At 45.3% G+C, this 15,339-nt stretch overlaps 1 protein-coding gene across 12 annotated transcripts in view; it reads right to left on the bottom strand.

Moving 5' to 3' along the window:
- dst (dystonin) overlaps positions 1-15,339 on the bottom strand; it is a 192,557-nt gene that overhangs the window by 29,112 nt on the left and 148,106 nt on the right. For 11 of the 12 annotated variants that reach the window (XM_031805212.1, XM_031805208.1, XM_031805209.1 and 8 more), the window contains 13 exons: positions 8,181-8,339; positions 7,784-7,954; positions 7,352-7,521; positions 6,796-6,955; positions 6,253-6,579; positions 5,954-6,038; positions 5,632-5,873; positions 3,674-3,880; positions 2,872-2,991; positions 2,242-2,349; positions 1,775-1,993; positions 1,341-1,544; positions 330-561 (listed from right to left, as the gene is read on the bottom strand). In XM_031805212.1, the coding sequence (XP_031661072.1) occupies positions 330-561; positions 1,341-1,544; positions 1,775-1,993; positions 2,242-2,349; positions 2,872-2,991; positions 3,674-3,880; positions 5,632-5,873; positions 5,954-6,038; positions 6,253-6,579; positions 6,796-6,955; positions 7,352-7,521; positions 7,784-7,954; positions 8,181-8,339 (2,404 nt within the window). The remainder of the gene's footprint in view (positions 1-329; positions 562-1,340; positions 1,545-1,774; positions 1,994-2,241; positions 2,350-2,871; positions 2,992-3,673; positions 3,881-5,631; positions 5,874-5,953; positions 6,039-6,252; positions 6,580-6,795; positions 6,956-7,351; positions 7,522-7,783; positions 7,955-8,180; positions 8,340-15,339) is intronic. The other variant, XM_031805213.1, reaches the window with a different exon arrangement.

Raw genomic sequence — 15,339 nt, 5'->3', positions numbered from 1 at the left:
AACACCAACCATTCTGTAATATGGTGTGGTGTCTGGCAGCTTGAGGCTAGGTCTTTAGCTAACTCATGTATTTGGCTGGAGAGAGAACTTCAGCTGATTTTCAATTGGCAGCAAATGTAGCAGTCCAGCTATTGGCAGCTAATGTAGAAGTACAGCTAGCCATCCAAACCATACACATCAACTACAGCTGAAGAGGGAAAACAATTGGTTGATCTGTAGTAGTGTGAGGTTACAGTTATGCACTGTACAGTGTTTCCAAACATCACCAAAACTAGCGGTGCTAACAAGCCTTCCCCCAATGATAGGCACAGGGAAACAGCAGCCAATACCTTTAGCAGATATGTCCTTGTCAGCTCCCGCTGAGCGAGCAATCATCTCTTCGCCGCGCTGCTTGAGCGTGTCGTAGGACGGCTGCAGTTTCTCCAGGTCCGCAGACACAACCTTGTTCTCTGTGATCTGCTCCCTGATCTTCTCCACCTCCACAGAAATGGAGGGAGGCTGACGCAGGCGCTCAGCGATCCGTTCCAGGGACTCTAGCATGGGCTCGATCTTGTCATGGAACTGGGAGGAGATTGACATGGTCAAACTGGCTGCCTGGATCTAAACAATCCACATCTAAGTATCAAATTGTATTTATCCAAAGTGCTTTATTTGGTGAAATACTAAAGGTTAAGAGATTAAGAGACTTAATCATTCAGCCACAAGAATGAGCATTCTACTACAGCAATGATGATTACATGCACCTGGAAGGACTTCCAAACAACTAACCATCCACCCACCCACATCTATTTTCAAAGTGTGAACAATCAATCAACATAGGAAAACAGGACCATTGTCTACTCAAATATAGAGACGCAACCCTGTTGAACCCAACTGACAGGTGAAATCCATTCTGTCTGAACCAGACGTGCCCTGCCGCCACCCTCAGTATTTTTGTCCTGTTTTCAAAGGAAGGATATGAATAATGTTTCCTTTCCCTCTGAGGCCGCCAGACACATGATAAGGACTTTTATCATGCCGTTTCAGCCTCAGAATTCTTTAGAGCTATGTCATTAATTTGGCACTTCATCAAACAATCCCATCCTAAACACTTTTCGAAAACATCCTTTTATCTCCAATCAGTTGAAGTAAGTGAAATAACATAAGCCGTCATAAGACCAAAGTCAAACTCACATGCGTGTGCGTCCTTTAACATACACAATAAAAAGCGCTACAGGTCTATGATGTTGACGGCACGTCAAGGTCTCTCTTGCGAAATACATGTTTTATTTTAATGGGATTTCTAGCTGTATAAACAAGAGATACATCCAATAAATAGTGAACGTGTGAACATGTGTTACCTGTGTGGATTTGGAGATGGCCTCATCCAGAGTGAAGGCCCTCTGTTTGACGTCAGCCTTGAGCTGGGCATACAGCAGATCTGTGGCTGTGTACTTCTCCCTGATAGCGACCCCCGCCACAGGACTCAGCTCCAGTAGCTGGGGACCTGTCTTGTTCATCTTGTCGATGTAGGGCTTGTGCTCAGCAATCAGCTCTCGCATTTGCTGTGGTGGATATATGACATTGTCAGTCAGAGAAACACCAAACCATTGAGAGAATTTCACCTACAGCTTTCTAACACTCAAATCATCCTTTGTCCATTTCCTTCATTGGTGTTACGATGATCTTAGTGCTATGAAGTTTTGTTGGACACTCTCCTCTGTTCCCACAAACAATAGTATGAAAATCCTGTGGCACAGATACATCAAGCTAATAGGCTTTAAGTTGGGCTCACCCTGAGCTCCTCCTGCTGCTGTCGGAGAGCTTCGTACTCGATGGACGCCAATGGGAGCTGGCTGAAACTGGTGCGGGTCTCCTGGAGCCAGGGCCACAGCTCCTCGTAAGTCTCCCAGAACTGGCTAGCCAGAGACTGGGCTCGCTCCAGCTGCAGGCAGCGCTCCGAGTTCAGCTGACTAACAACAACATACTTCTCCAGGAGGGCCTGGATCTTGGCCTGAGAAAAATATAACGTAAAACAAGTTCATGTACTGTATGCTTCTTAAAAAAGAAAGCAAGGTAACTGCACACTCGGGTGCAACTTGATTTACTAGATAACTGACATTTCAACAGCAAGCTGCCATCCTCAGGGTCTCTGATAGAAATCTCTATCAAAGATCTGCTACATTCATGGACGCACAAGGGAGGTATTCTACCTACAACAGATGGATGTTAGGACTTCATTCCATTCTCAGACTTTTTTACCTTCAAGGCTTGCTTTTCCTCCTCGTCCTTGCTGTTCATGATGGCCTCGCCTGTTTTCACAATTCCATCCACGGCATCCTTGTGTCTCATGATGTCCATAGAGAAGCCCTGGTCAATCAGAGGAGGATATTTGGGGTTGAATGTTAACTAACACACAGTGCACACGCAGCTGCAGCACACATCACTGTTTACTGGACCTGTTTGTTTGCACAGCGGTGGTGGTGGCCAATGTCTCTACAGGCAGATATACAGTATAGATGCATGACAGACAGACTAACCTTCTGGGACTGGAGATAGACAGTGGTTTGACAGACAGACTAACCTTCTGGGACTGGAGATGGACAGTGGTTTGACAGACAGACTAACCTTCTGGGACTGGAGATGGACAAGGGTTTGACAGACAGACTAACCTTCTGGGACTGGAGATGGACAGTGGTTTGACAGACAGACTAACCTTCTGGGACTGTAGATGGACAGTGGTTTGACAGACAGACTAACCTTCTGGGACTGGAGCTGAACAGTGGTCTGACAGACAGACTAACCTTCTGGGACTGGAGCTGGACAGTGGTTTGACAGACAGACTAACCTTCTGGGACTGGAGCTGAACAGTGGTCTGACAGACAGACTAACCTTCTGGGACTGGAGCTGGACAGTGGTCTGGTCCTGTTCCAGCCTGATCTCCCCCAATGACAACATCTTCCTCTCTGCTTCAGTAAGCCAGGCTAGCTCAGTGTCAGCTGCTTGTTCAAACTGCACAGAAAACATTCCAGTATTAAAGGCCTAAGTAAAGGTAGACTCAGCAATATGTCATTGTCCACAGTGGGGAAACTTCCTGTACCCAATGTGAGTGTGCATCAAGGGGGGTTCTGGGAAGAGCTTGTAAGGCCCGTCCTGGTAGATTTCAATACTATTGTTGTTTATGCCTGTAAGCAGGAAGTCGCCCCGCTGATTATGGTAACAAAATATTGCTTCAAATATAAAATACATAAAAAGATGTAAAAGAATATCTGCAGAAGTAAAACAATTAAGACATTAGGGAAGTAAAATCAACAGGTTTGGGACAATTCATCCATGATTCTTCCAAGCGATACTATAACCTATTTTCTTTAGTGTCCGTATTAAAGCATATTATTTTCAATGGGCAACTAATCAGATGCAAATGTACCCACACTCTACAACAGTTCCCAGTGTTTAATTAACAATAATGACAGAAAACAAAGCTCCCAAAGGGCACGGATGCCAAACGAGACAGGATTTCGTTTTGATAGCAGTGGGAATAACACTTTAAAAGTCCCAATCACCCAGAATGCAAATTAGCATTCTGGTCAGGGCTGGTCCCCTTTGTTGAGCAAGTTTGATGGGCTGTTCTGTTTCTGTTTATGAATTCCTGTTTACAGTCGCCAGGTACTGTGACTGTAAGTGGTGTTTCTACCTGCTGTGATTTCAGTATAGCGGCGTCTATCTGCTCCGCGTGATGTGCGATGGTGTCGCTGGTGGCCTTGTAGCGATCGTTGTCCTCTGTCACTATCTTGTCCAGGCCCTCCCGAGCCCTCCAAGGGACCAGCTCCAGCAGAGAGCTGCTCACCTCGTTGAGTTTGTCCACCTGGGGCTTGTGATCCCTGGCCTCTTGCAGCAATGCCTAGTTGACATAGAGGATCCTACAGTGAGGAGTGAGCATCAATCTATCTATCCATGCACTGTGTTTATAGTCATGTGATATGGCTGTCGTAATTTTACCTTGATGTTACAGCATATTCCAAGTAATATCATAACCCCATATGACGGACTACAACTAACATGGATCACATGGCAAATCTACATATGTGTGTTGGGCCAGTAACCAAAAGGTCACTGGTTTGAATCCCCGTGCCCACTAGGGGAAAAATCTGTTGATGTGCCCTTGATAAAGGGAATTAACCCTAATTGCTCTGGATAAGAGCATCTGCTTAATGACAAACTTTAAAAAATGTCATCACGACACAAACCTAGGGTTGCTACCTAAGTCAGCTGGTCGTTCGTTCTATCCGTTCGGTTGCTAGAGACGCAAGTCGTTCAGTCTTTTTGTTCTGTATCTATGGACGCGACCCAGTCGTTCAGTCTTTTTGTTCTGTATCTATGGACGCGACCCAGTCGTTCAGTCTTTTTGTTCTGTATCTATGGACGCGACCCAGTCGTTCAGTCTTTTTGTTCTGTATTTATGGACGCGACCCAGTCGTTCAGTCTTTTTGTTCTGTATCTATGGACGCGACCCAGTCGTTCAGTCTTTTTGTTCTGTATCTATGGACGCGACCCAGTCGTTCAGTCTTTTTGTTCTGTATTTATGGACGCGACCCAGTCGTTCAGTCTTTTTGTTCTGTATCTATGGACGTGACCCAGTCGTTCAGTCTTTTTGTTCTGTATCTATGGACGCGACCCAGTCGTTCAGTCTTTTTGTTCTGTATCTATGGACGCGACCCAGTCGTTCAGTCTTTTTGTTCTGTATTTATGGACGCGACCCAGTCATTCAGTCTTTTTGTTCTGTATCTATGGACGCGACCCAGTCGTTCAGTCTTTTTGTTCTGTATCTATGGACGCGACCCAGTCGTTCAGTCTTTTTGTTCTGTATTTATGGACGCGAATTATGGACCAGTCGTTCTAAATGCAGCCAGAATAACAGCAAAGTAGCCGCATTTGCATTTGTTTAAGCTGTTTTCTAGTGACATTTATTTGGATACAACCATAACAATGAGCTAATGAGGCTCGATTTCACCTGGCATTGAGAATGTGCTCAGTCGTCAGGACACCGTTGTTCAGAGGAGCTAGCCAACAACACAGCTAACACAATCACTTCAATCTGAAGCTGGAAAGACTAGCTGCACTTTGTTTTGTTTGACCTTTTCTAAATTGGCATTTCTTTGTATATATGTATAACAATGATGCCAGCTGATTCATGACTTCGACTAGCTGAGAAATGTTGCCTGCCTCTCTGTCTCATCCCGACTCCCAACACGTTCATTACTATGGGACAGATGGAGATCGAATTTGAATTTTGAAACAGTGTTGCAAATGTCAGAGACACAGACAGCAAGATTTATACAAATCTCAGCTGTTGAAAACTAAATATTAATCTAAAAGAAATGTGCGATAATGCATTTTTATAGTGGAGATGTTTATAAAGGGCCTTGCTGGGCAGAGGAGACAGTGGATTGCGCAGTCAGATGGAACAGAGTAAATAGGCATTTTAACGTCATTGATTTAGCCGGTGGTAACTTGTGGAATAGACCACGGCTGGAATGCAGCTTTAACCAATCAGCATTCAGGATTAGACCCACCTGTTGTATAAAGCAACTTAATAACTAGTCTTAACTGCTCTCCCCAACAAAAAGTCAAGCAAAAGAGGCCTGTTATTACCTTCTGCCTGTCTTGTGCCTGAACGAGCTGTTCTCCTACAGGCGCCTGAGCAGCGAAGGCGGTGAGCTCAGCCTCGACATTCTCCAGCCAGGAGCTGAGGTCTTCGTGTGTGTGCTGGAGCTTGGAGGCCAGGGTCAGGGCCTGGTTCAGGGTCTCAGACACGTTACCACTCATGGAGTTGATCTCAGCGTATCTCGTCTTTATCCCGTCCAACTTGCCTTGGATGACAACCACCTCATCACCTGTAGAAGGTCAAATAAGAAACATTAATTCAGATTCGTAATAATATTAACTAGGTGTAGTAATAAACATTTTGTCTCACCTGTTGTTTGTTTCAGCAGTTCCAATCCATTAGAAATGGCTTGATCAACATTCTGCTTCCTCAATTCAATGTCTTCATGTAGGGCCTGGACAAGACACAAAACCTTACCACCAACTCATCTGACACAATCAGCATTGGGAACCAAGAAGGAATGGGACTTTCCACACAAACTATACAAAATTAACTGAACTGAAAGTAACAAAATAGCTAGGTGTAATTTAAAATAACGTTGAAACGCTGTAAATGGTTAAAGAATGAATGAATGTTGGGCCTGAGGAGCAGTGTGAGGGTAGTAGTACCAGCTGTTCTGCACACTGCTTTTCCAGCACGTCCGTCTTGTAGTCTTTGACGGACACTTCGCTCAGCCTAGTGTGTACTTCGTTGAGCCAGTTCATGAGGGCCACCTCGTCTTCTCCAAAGAGCTGGGCGTTGGCCAGAGCCTGCTGCAGCATCTCTCCCTTCCTCCTACAACGCTCCTGCAGCTCTACATAACTAGCCTGGCTGGAGTCCAGCTTAGACTGCACCAGCTCCTTATCGTCCACTGAGCTGACTAGCTTCAGCATCTGACCCAGGTTGACGGCCTGAACCAGGTCTTTACAGTGACCCGTTATCTCCTCCTCTAATACCTGACCACATCACAACCATGCATGGAAGACACCAGAGGGATAAACAAAAAACACACAAACAAACACAACGATGGGGGGGGGGTGAATACTGAACCCATAAAAAACTCAAAATGTATGATGCCAATCATGATAGAAACGACAATACATGAGAAACTGAAAACAAGGGAATGGGCAACTGATAAGTAACATCAGTGACTGAAACATGAGTTATCGTACCTTGTGCTGGGAGATCTGCTCTTCCAGCTTGGAGGTCTGTGTGCCAATAGGTTCAGCTTTGGCCAAGTGTTTCTCTGTGGCAGAGAGCCACTCAGACAGCGGCTCCAGTGTCTCATGGAACTGCTGAGCCACAACCAGAATGCTCTTCAGCTGTTTGTGCCTACATTACCCAGCATGCCAAGAGAGAACAGAAGAAGAGGGACAGGTAGTGATGAGACAGGTTCACTCCCCTCAACTAAAGTCTGGCCTGGATGCCAAGATACTGGATGCCAAGGTACTGGTCTCCTCAAAGACCTCTGTCTATCTCCAGATAACGCAATTGAAGAATTATACCTAACAACTGTCATTTAGGGATGGTGGGTAGAGTCGATTAATTCTGTCTTCAGGGCACTTATCCAGAATGCAACACCTTTGTCTGTATTGTCCAAAATTGAATCTCCACTTCAATAATCTTTTAAATGACAAACACGTTACTTAAATTAATCTCTCAGGGAAGTTTGACAAAATAGTGATAGAAAATATGGGTATAAGATTTCAGGTGGTTGTGTAGACAGACCTGTTCTCAGCCTTCTTCAGCAGAGCGTCCCACCTCTGCCCCAGGCACTCAATCTCCTTCCCCACCTTCTCCTTGTCCACGGACTCTGCTCCCAGCTCCGCAACCTTCCCTCCCTCCTTCTTAATCAGCTCCACCGTGGGTCTGCGGTCATCCAGCAGCCTCTGGAGGAGCTGTCCAGGACAAACAAAGTCGAAGAAGTTACAAGGCCCATTCAACATGCTTCAAGGACAATTACCGCTTTCAGGGAAACCCGTAAATGTAAAGGCCTTGCATACATTCAACAGAAGCTTAAGGATAACCCTTAATAATGCTCCACAATGGATGCCAACAAAAAAGATTAATGGCTAAATCATTAAAGCCTACATGGATTCTCTGAATGGGTTTGAATGTAGCAGCTACTGCTGTTTGTTCATCAGTTATCTATTGGCTTACTATCTGCTCCTGGATCTGTGCCTTGACAACTTTGAACTCAGCAGACGGAGGTTTCTGATTGGACACCAGGTCCTCTGTGTCCGTCAGCCAGCTGAGTAGGGACTCCAGGGCATCCTGGAATCTCCCACAATGCAACAGGGCCTCGTGCAGCTGCACTGACCGCTCAGCAATCTATGGAAGACCATATAAATATAGGCATGACAGATATTATGATATAGGAGGTAATTATTATGCTCAAGTAAAAGTAATGTTCAGAAGCTATCAATCATATTGCATAACATTAAGCAAGAATGCAAGGGAGTATTATTCGTGAACTAAAGTTTGACCTCTTTCACCCAGGTAAAAAGCAATAAAGACCAGAGTGTGAAGTAGAGGAATAAGCCAAAGACGAGCTAACCTTTTTGTTGAGAGTGTTCCATCGTGTGTTGACATCCTCCAGGTCATGTTCAAGGCCCTTGGTGCTGGTGCCTTTGTCAGCGTTCTGAATCAAGCCTTGGCCCAGCCAGTTAATGTCTTGCAACTGGCTCTGCAGTGGATCAACCTCTTTCTGGAATACCTGTGGCCAGAGATAATACAGTTGAAATAATGAGATAGTATGAAAATAAAAGCTGTATTACCAGACGCAAAACAACTTAGAGCGGATGAGAGATCATGTTTTATCTCAATAAGACAGGTGATGTCAGAGGTTCATAAGGGTAAGACAAAACAAGATCTGTTTGATGTGGCTTTTAAAACGATATTCCTACCCTATGTTTTAAGAGCGCTCTCAGGAATGCATTAGTTGCTTTCAGGGTTATCTGGTCGTTATCCAAATTGGACTGATTTAAGTCCTTGATTCATGCCATACATTTGCATTTTAAAATTTCCACTGTAGAAGATAAGACATTCCATTATTTTACCAAATCCAGCAATTGACAGGATATTTAAAACATTTCAGATATCTCTGTTTGCCTATACTACTTCTCTCTGAGATAACCTTGGTGAGTGAGACGTTTATTGAAACGCATTGGTTATTTGTGAGCCAACAAAGACAAGTCATACTGGATTATCAGCTAGGCACTTTGATTGTCCACAATCAACAATAATGTTGAGAAAATGCAGCTAAGTATTCAATATTTTTTTGACAGTCCCTGAAGACTGATTGTATACACAGGCTGATGACTTAGGCCACATGCTGGCATAACAACAACCTATTTCTGACTGGTCAGCACTGTAGCTTCTAGAACGGAATGCAGGGAAATCAGTTGATGCACAGCTGTGTAGGAACACACCAGACAGACACACAGGGCAGGCTGACTGACTGACTAAACTCAATTCAGACCTAATGTAATCTGATAAACAAGGAACGCCCAGAGCCAGCCCAAAGCCAGCCCAGAGCCAGCCCAGAGCCAACCCAGAGCCAGCCCAGAGCCAGCCCAAAGCCAGCCCAGAGCCAGCACAGAGTCAGCCCAGAGCCAGCCCAAAGCCAGCCCAGAGCCAGACCAGAGCCAGCACAGAGCCAACCCAGAGCCAGCCCAACACTAATAAAAAGTGCCATATCTATCAAACAAAATGTGTATTTATTTGGCCCAGTTGAAGATAGAAACAGGAGGAGACTATTTTTGGGTACCTGGGGGGAGGCGAAACCCATGAGGTCCATTTCGGGAAATGCGGCTATAGCAGTTAACAGGCTGTCGATCTCGTCGTCCCTTATTTCTTGATACGCCCGTGGCTCACTGCCATTGGCCAAGCAAGCCTCCCTTTCCACTGACAACAGGAAATCCTCCAGGTCCTCCATGCTGTATTTCCGTGGTTCAATAGCTCCGTGGTGTTGCAAGTCAAACGGTTTAACACCCATATTCTGCCTACACTCTGACCGCAGCCCAGAACTCACATAGGGCTCTGGCTGTGTGACGACCACACTGACTAACTCACAGTCTGACTGATAGGACATGTCCTCTTGCAGCTCGGCAGTGGGGAGCTCATCGTAGCTTGCTAGCGTCCTATAGACTCCATTTTGGACCCTACTGGCTGACCTCGAGGACCGTCTCCTGCCAGTCGAGTCCCTACTGTTTGATCTTGAGGAGCGCCTGCCTGTGGAGTCCCTGTATTCTCCATTAGTGATGGTCAAATCTGTTTCACTCAGGTCTGTCACACAGGTGTCATTCCCCTCCTGGGACTCCCGTACAGGGTAGTTTCTCTGTCCTGGGTGGTACAGTGTCCTGGGTATGTTGTCCCTGACAGGGGAGAAGGGGAACTCCTCCTGCCCTGAGCTGAGGGAGCGGCCTGGCTTCAGCTCCCCAGACATGTGCATGGCTTCAGAGGAGGAGAGGCTCCTGGTGCCTGGTTTCCTGGAGGCCCGGTTAGAGTGGCGCTCCCTCTCTGCGGTGGGGCTGCACAGGCCCGAGTCCTCCTCTGAAGTCAGGGAGTTGGTGACACTCCGTCCCCTCCTGCCACGGGCCAGACCATGGCTCAACCTATCCACTCCGTCTGAACACATGGTGCCACCGCGACTGGCGTACTCCCCTTCGTTAGTGGGGGCGAATGTCTTCCAGGAGCACCGGTGGTGCGGGTGCTCCTTCTTCTTCTCCCCTCCCTGCCCCAGATGAGGCTTAGAGAGCACTGTCCCCGCTCCCCTGATGACGTCCCCGTTGAGTTTCAGCCCATCAAAGACGGCACACTCCATCCTGGATACCTCACGGCTGCGGAGCTCAAATGCGCTGGAGGAGGTGAGGACTCCGTTGCCACACAGGCTGCTCATGTCCAGGATGCGCTGTGTGTAGGGTGGGGTACCACTGAAGTGCCTGGAAGCCAGGCTGCCCTTTGAGCCACAGTCAATCTGCTCGTTGAGGCGGACAGTGTCGTAGATGGATCTCTGGGGAACGTAGCAGTCATCAATGTTTAGGTCCTCCTCCTCCCCTTTGCCCACACAGGAGGGGTTCTGGCGGAGGCAGTCTGGTCTGCTAAGAGGTTTCCCCATCTTAAATCCAACTGCACTGACTCAGAGATAATAAAATAATACCCTAAATATACTAATGTGGTCTGAGGTATGTGGTTTCATCGCAATGATTTGCTGAAAAAGCAACAAGCCCCCCAGAAATAATGAAAGTACATATTCTATACACACAGACCTAACACAGACCTCCCAGTCGTGATAATTCAAACAGCTAAAATAATGGACCTCAAAAACACTAGAGACACATATCACCCTTAGTCAGAATGGACCTCAATAACACTAGAGACACATATCACCCTTAGTCAGAATGGACCTCAATAACACTAGAGACACATATCACCCTTAGTCAGAATGGACCTCAATAACACTAGAGACACATATCACCCTTAGTCAGAATGGACCTCAATAACACTAGAGACACATATCACCCTTAGTCAGAATGGACCTCAATAACACTAGAGACACATATCACCCTTAGTCAGAATGGACCTCAATAAGACTAGAGACACATATCACCCTTAGTCAGAATGGACCTCAATAACACTAGAGACACATATCACCCTTAGTCAGAATGGACCTCAATAACACTAGAGACACATATCACCCTTAGTCAGAATGGACCTCAATAAGACTAGAGACACATATCACCCTTAGTCAGAATGGACCTCAATAACACTAGAGACACATATCACCCTTAGTCAGAATGGACCTCAATAACACTAGAGACACATATCACCCTTAGTCAGAATGGACCTCAATAACACTAGAGACACATATCACCCTTAGTCAGAATGGACCTCAATAAGACTAGAGACACATATCACCCTCAGTCAGAATGGACCTCAATAACACTAGAGACACATATCACACTCAGTCAGAATGGACCTCAATAACACTAGAGACACATATCACCCTCAGTCAGAATGTGCACAGGCTGTGCAATCGGTACTCAGGAACAACACAGAACCCGTCTGTCCATTGAGTCACCTGTCCTCAAAGAATTCCCTACTTGGTGCTGTTCTCCCCATTGTCAAAACATCATTATAATTGTTCTTTGCTCGTCCGTCCTTTGCTCCACTATAAACATCCCTTAAAAGTGTTCCTTTTCTCCCTCAAATATCTCTGGTATCCATGTAGGCTGAGGGAGAGCTTCAGTGCAAAGTGGCATATCCTGATATAAATCCACAGGGCTCTATGAAAACAAAGGGCGATCTGAGAGGAGAGCCGGTGCCCTGCATCTCTGGTGGTTCGCCCTACAATGACAGACACCCTCCTGGCTGCAGGCCCCGCCCCCGCTCTCTCATTATTCAGGCAACATCTGCCACTGAGGGCTGCTCCGGCACATGTTGATTGGTCAGACACTTGACCCTTTTTTTCTCTTTGAATTCTCCCCTTCTGGCTCCACGGTCCATATGACTTAACTTCTTAGTCATCTTCTGTGTCCTGGCACCATCTCTCTCTCTCTCTCTCTCTCTCTCTCTATCTCCTAAGGAAGAAAAAAATAAAACACGAGACCAGCAGGCAGCTGCAGCTCCCACTTTGATGACATCACTGGTGACATCACCGCAGTGCTGAAATAGATCTCAATGTTTTTATTTTTTTCTCTGTTCTCTCTCCGTTGTTTTCCTGTGGATGGTTGCTGTGGACCCTGCAGATATTCTTAATTACTCTGGAATGCTGAGGGAGTCACAGGTCCCAGGTAATTTAACACCCGCAGCTCTGCCAAGCCCATGTCATGGTGTGGCTTTTTTTATGGCGAGTGACCCGGTTCGGGTGAGAGAAGAAAGGGGGAATGAGAGAGAGAGAGATAATGAGAGGAATTCATTTTGTGTTTATTGAACTGTGTGCAGCACAGAAGGCTGATAACAGACAGAGAGGCCTTGAACCATCCTAACTCCTTCCACCACCAGCCCTCTCCGTGGTTGAGAGGAGAAAGAACGGGGGAACGGAAGGCTGATAAAGATTAATAAGCGGTTAAAGAGATCTGTGGGGTTTAGAGAAAGGATATTCAGCAGCTGAATCCCACATACTTTTGACATAATCAAGACATTGAATTAAGAGAGTGTTCCTCTCTTTGCCCTTCCTCTTTCCAGGGACCAACGCTGTTTCAGTTCTCCATGCCCACACTCACTGGTTTGTCATATCCAATGGGATTTTAGTCAACTGGGATATTGATCTAAGAATGAGATTTATGACAAATGGGTCATAATAAGATTTAAAAAATGTATACTATGACAGCGACTTCCCTCTACAAAAAATGCCCATTCCAACCGATATAGGATAGACATCAACCAATCCAAATGACTTGCATAATTCCCTCGGAACATATAGAGAGCACTTACACAGAACTCTTACTATATTCACAAGGACAGGCTATTCAGACCAAAGGTTGCAGAAGGGCCAGATTTTTTTGAGACATGAAATATCTCTTTCAACGGAGCTGCTCATCAGTCACAACAACGGGTGTGAATGAAAAGAAAACCATTATCAAGGACTAGACAAATCATTTAATGAGACAAATTCAAAAGCTTATTTTGCTTGTGTATAAGAGTAACTAAAAAACACAGGAATAAATGAATCTCTCCAATGTCTTAGGTGAATCACAATCGCAACACACAACGGAAAAATGCAATGTGTCACCATAAAAAGTGCCCTGCCGTCCCAGAAAAACAACCAACTCAGATCCTTCTGGGACATTTCACGTTCCACCTTGGGGAGAGTGTATCATGGCTGGGGTAAGTGAGTAAGCTAGGCTACAGGATGAGGTCTCCCCAACGGCCCTTTCCCCTCATCACCTTCAGTGAGAGGAATAGCTATGATTCAGGAGGTTGACATTCCTTTTAGGTTCACAGGAGACACTGATGTTATGTCTGAGTAGAAGCAGTAAAAAGAGGCCCTCACACGTCTCCCATCTCCCCAACCCCCAGCAGGTTTTGTCAGCTGAGCTGAGCTCACACTAACTATCATGAAGGCCTACATACACCAATCGTCCCCAGCAAACCTTCCAGATCTCCTGAACAACCATAAGAGTGAAACCATGGACTCGGGAGCCCTGGCCTAAAATCAGTTCACTGACAGTATTGCTACCTTTTTATGTTTATTTCATTCACAACAGCTGTCAATGAAACCCCACAATACACCAAGTACCAGATCTACAAAGACACAGAGCAGGATTATTATAGACTACATGAAACCCCTATTCACATGGCAGACATCAAATTCTGCTCTGGTCTCGGTCTAGTCTGTGTCCACAGGTTTCCGAGCTTCAAACCGGTTTTAAGAAATACCTTGTGCTGTAATGGAATTAACTAGGGGTCTTTTGTGATTCCTTATTCCCAGGGAACTTTTTTCTCAGAGAGACGAGCTAGTGGCATGAATGAGTACAGCGTTGATTTTCCACTAGCAGCTGACGTGTCTGTGTGCAGGCCTACCCAACGAGACAGAGAGCGGACAATAAAAGGGTGAGAGGGTGAGAACAACCAGCATGGAACACGTTGCTCAGCAACAGCTGGTAGTATTTCACATTATGGAATGGTTCATGGTTACCAGTCAAACCCTCTTAACTAGCACAAATATACATTATTTAAATTCCAGCTACCATTCAGACCATTAAATTACAGGTCTACTAGACCTATAATTTGATTTGACATTTATTTATCTAAAGGCTGATGTTTGTGAATGTACAACATTAAATGAATTCCTTAGATGTGTGTAATGCTGTACTATGAAACATGTAATACAATGTTTTGTTATGGCACGTTTAGCCCATGAACAGCCATTCAAATTGTCCCAGTCTGAATATAGGTTAATCCCCCTCCAACTCTCACGGCATTTACAGGCTTTTAGAGCGTTTTCTTTCCAGCTAGAAGTCTTGGTCATGAGTATCCCTGTTTTACTCATCACTGATAGTTCAACAAAATATAATATTATGACACAATGATAATGTTGTTGGTGTTTTATTTACATTCCCTCTCATCTCTCGTGTTAAAATAAAGTGTTTTATAATATAATTGTTGTTTAATTATATACAGAGCCTACTGTAAATGATTGTTTTTATACATCCAAGCTACATGGTGTAAATCGAAGAGAAACTTGACTGAGGAGAGAAAAACTGTAAATACAAAAAAAACAACAGTGTTGAATGAGTACAATCTCCTCGTAGTGGTTCATGTGTTCGTTGGAGAAGGAGTCTGTGGAGGTCTGTATGTGTACGGGAATGAAGTTTCCACTGCAGGAATATCGTTTCTGGCTACTGTTCTGGCTTCCTTTCCATCTCCGTAGAACCCAGACAACCCTACTGGATATTGTTGATGTTAACAGCAGTGGTATGATATACGGTAATCAAGTCAAATCAAATTTGATTGGTCACATACACATGGTTAGCAGATGTTAATGCGAGTGTAGCGAAATGGCACCTCAAGATGTTCCACAACCAGAAACGTAAAGCCCTGTGTAGTGTTAAATTCAACAAGGGGAGAGTTTAGGGAAGTAGACACAGAAACGTAAAGCCCTGTGTAGTGTTACATTCAACAAGGGGAGAGTTCAGGGAAGTAGACACAGAAACATAAAGCCCTGTGTAGTGTTACATTCAACAAGGGGAGAGTTCAGGGAAGTAGACACA

This window comes from Oncorhynchus kisutch, linkage group LG25 (assembly GCF_002021735.2).
Source record: "Oncorhynchus kisutch isolate 150728-3 linkage group LG25, Okis_V2, whole genome shotgun sequence".
NCBI classification, from domain to species: domain Eukaryota; kingdom Metazoa; phylum Chordata; class Actinopteri; order Salmoniformes; family Salmonidae; genus Oncorhynchus; species Oncorhynchus kisutch.
Note: the sequence above shows the minus strand (reverse complement) of the source record. Positions and strands in the feature narration are given on the sequence as shown.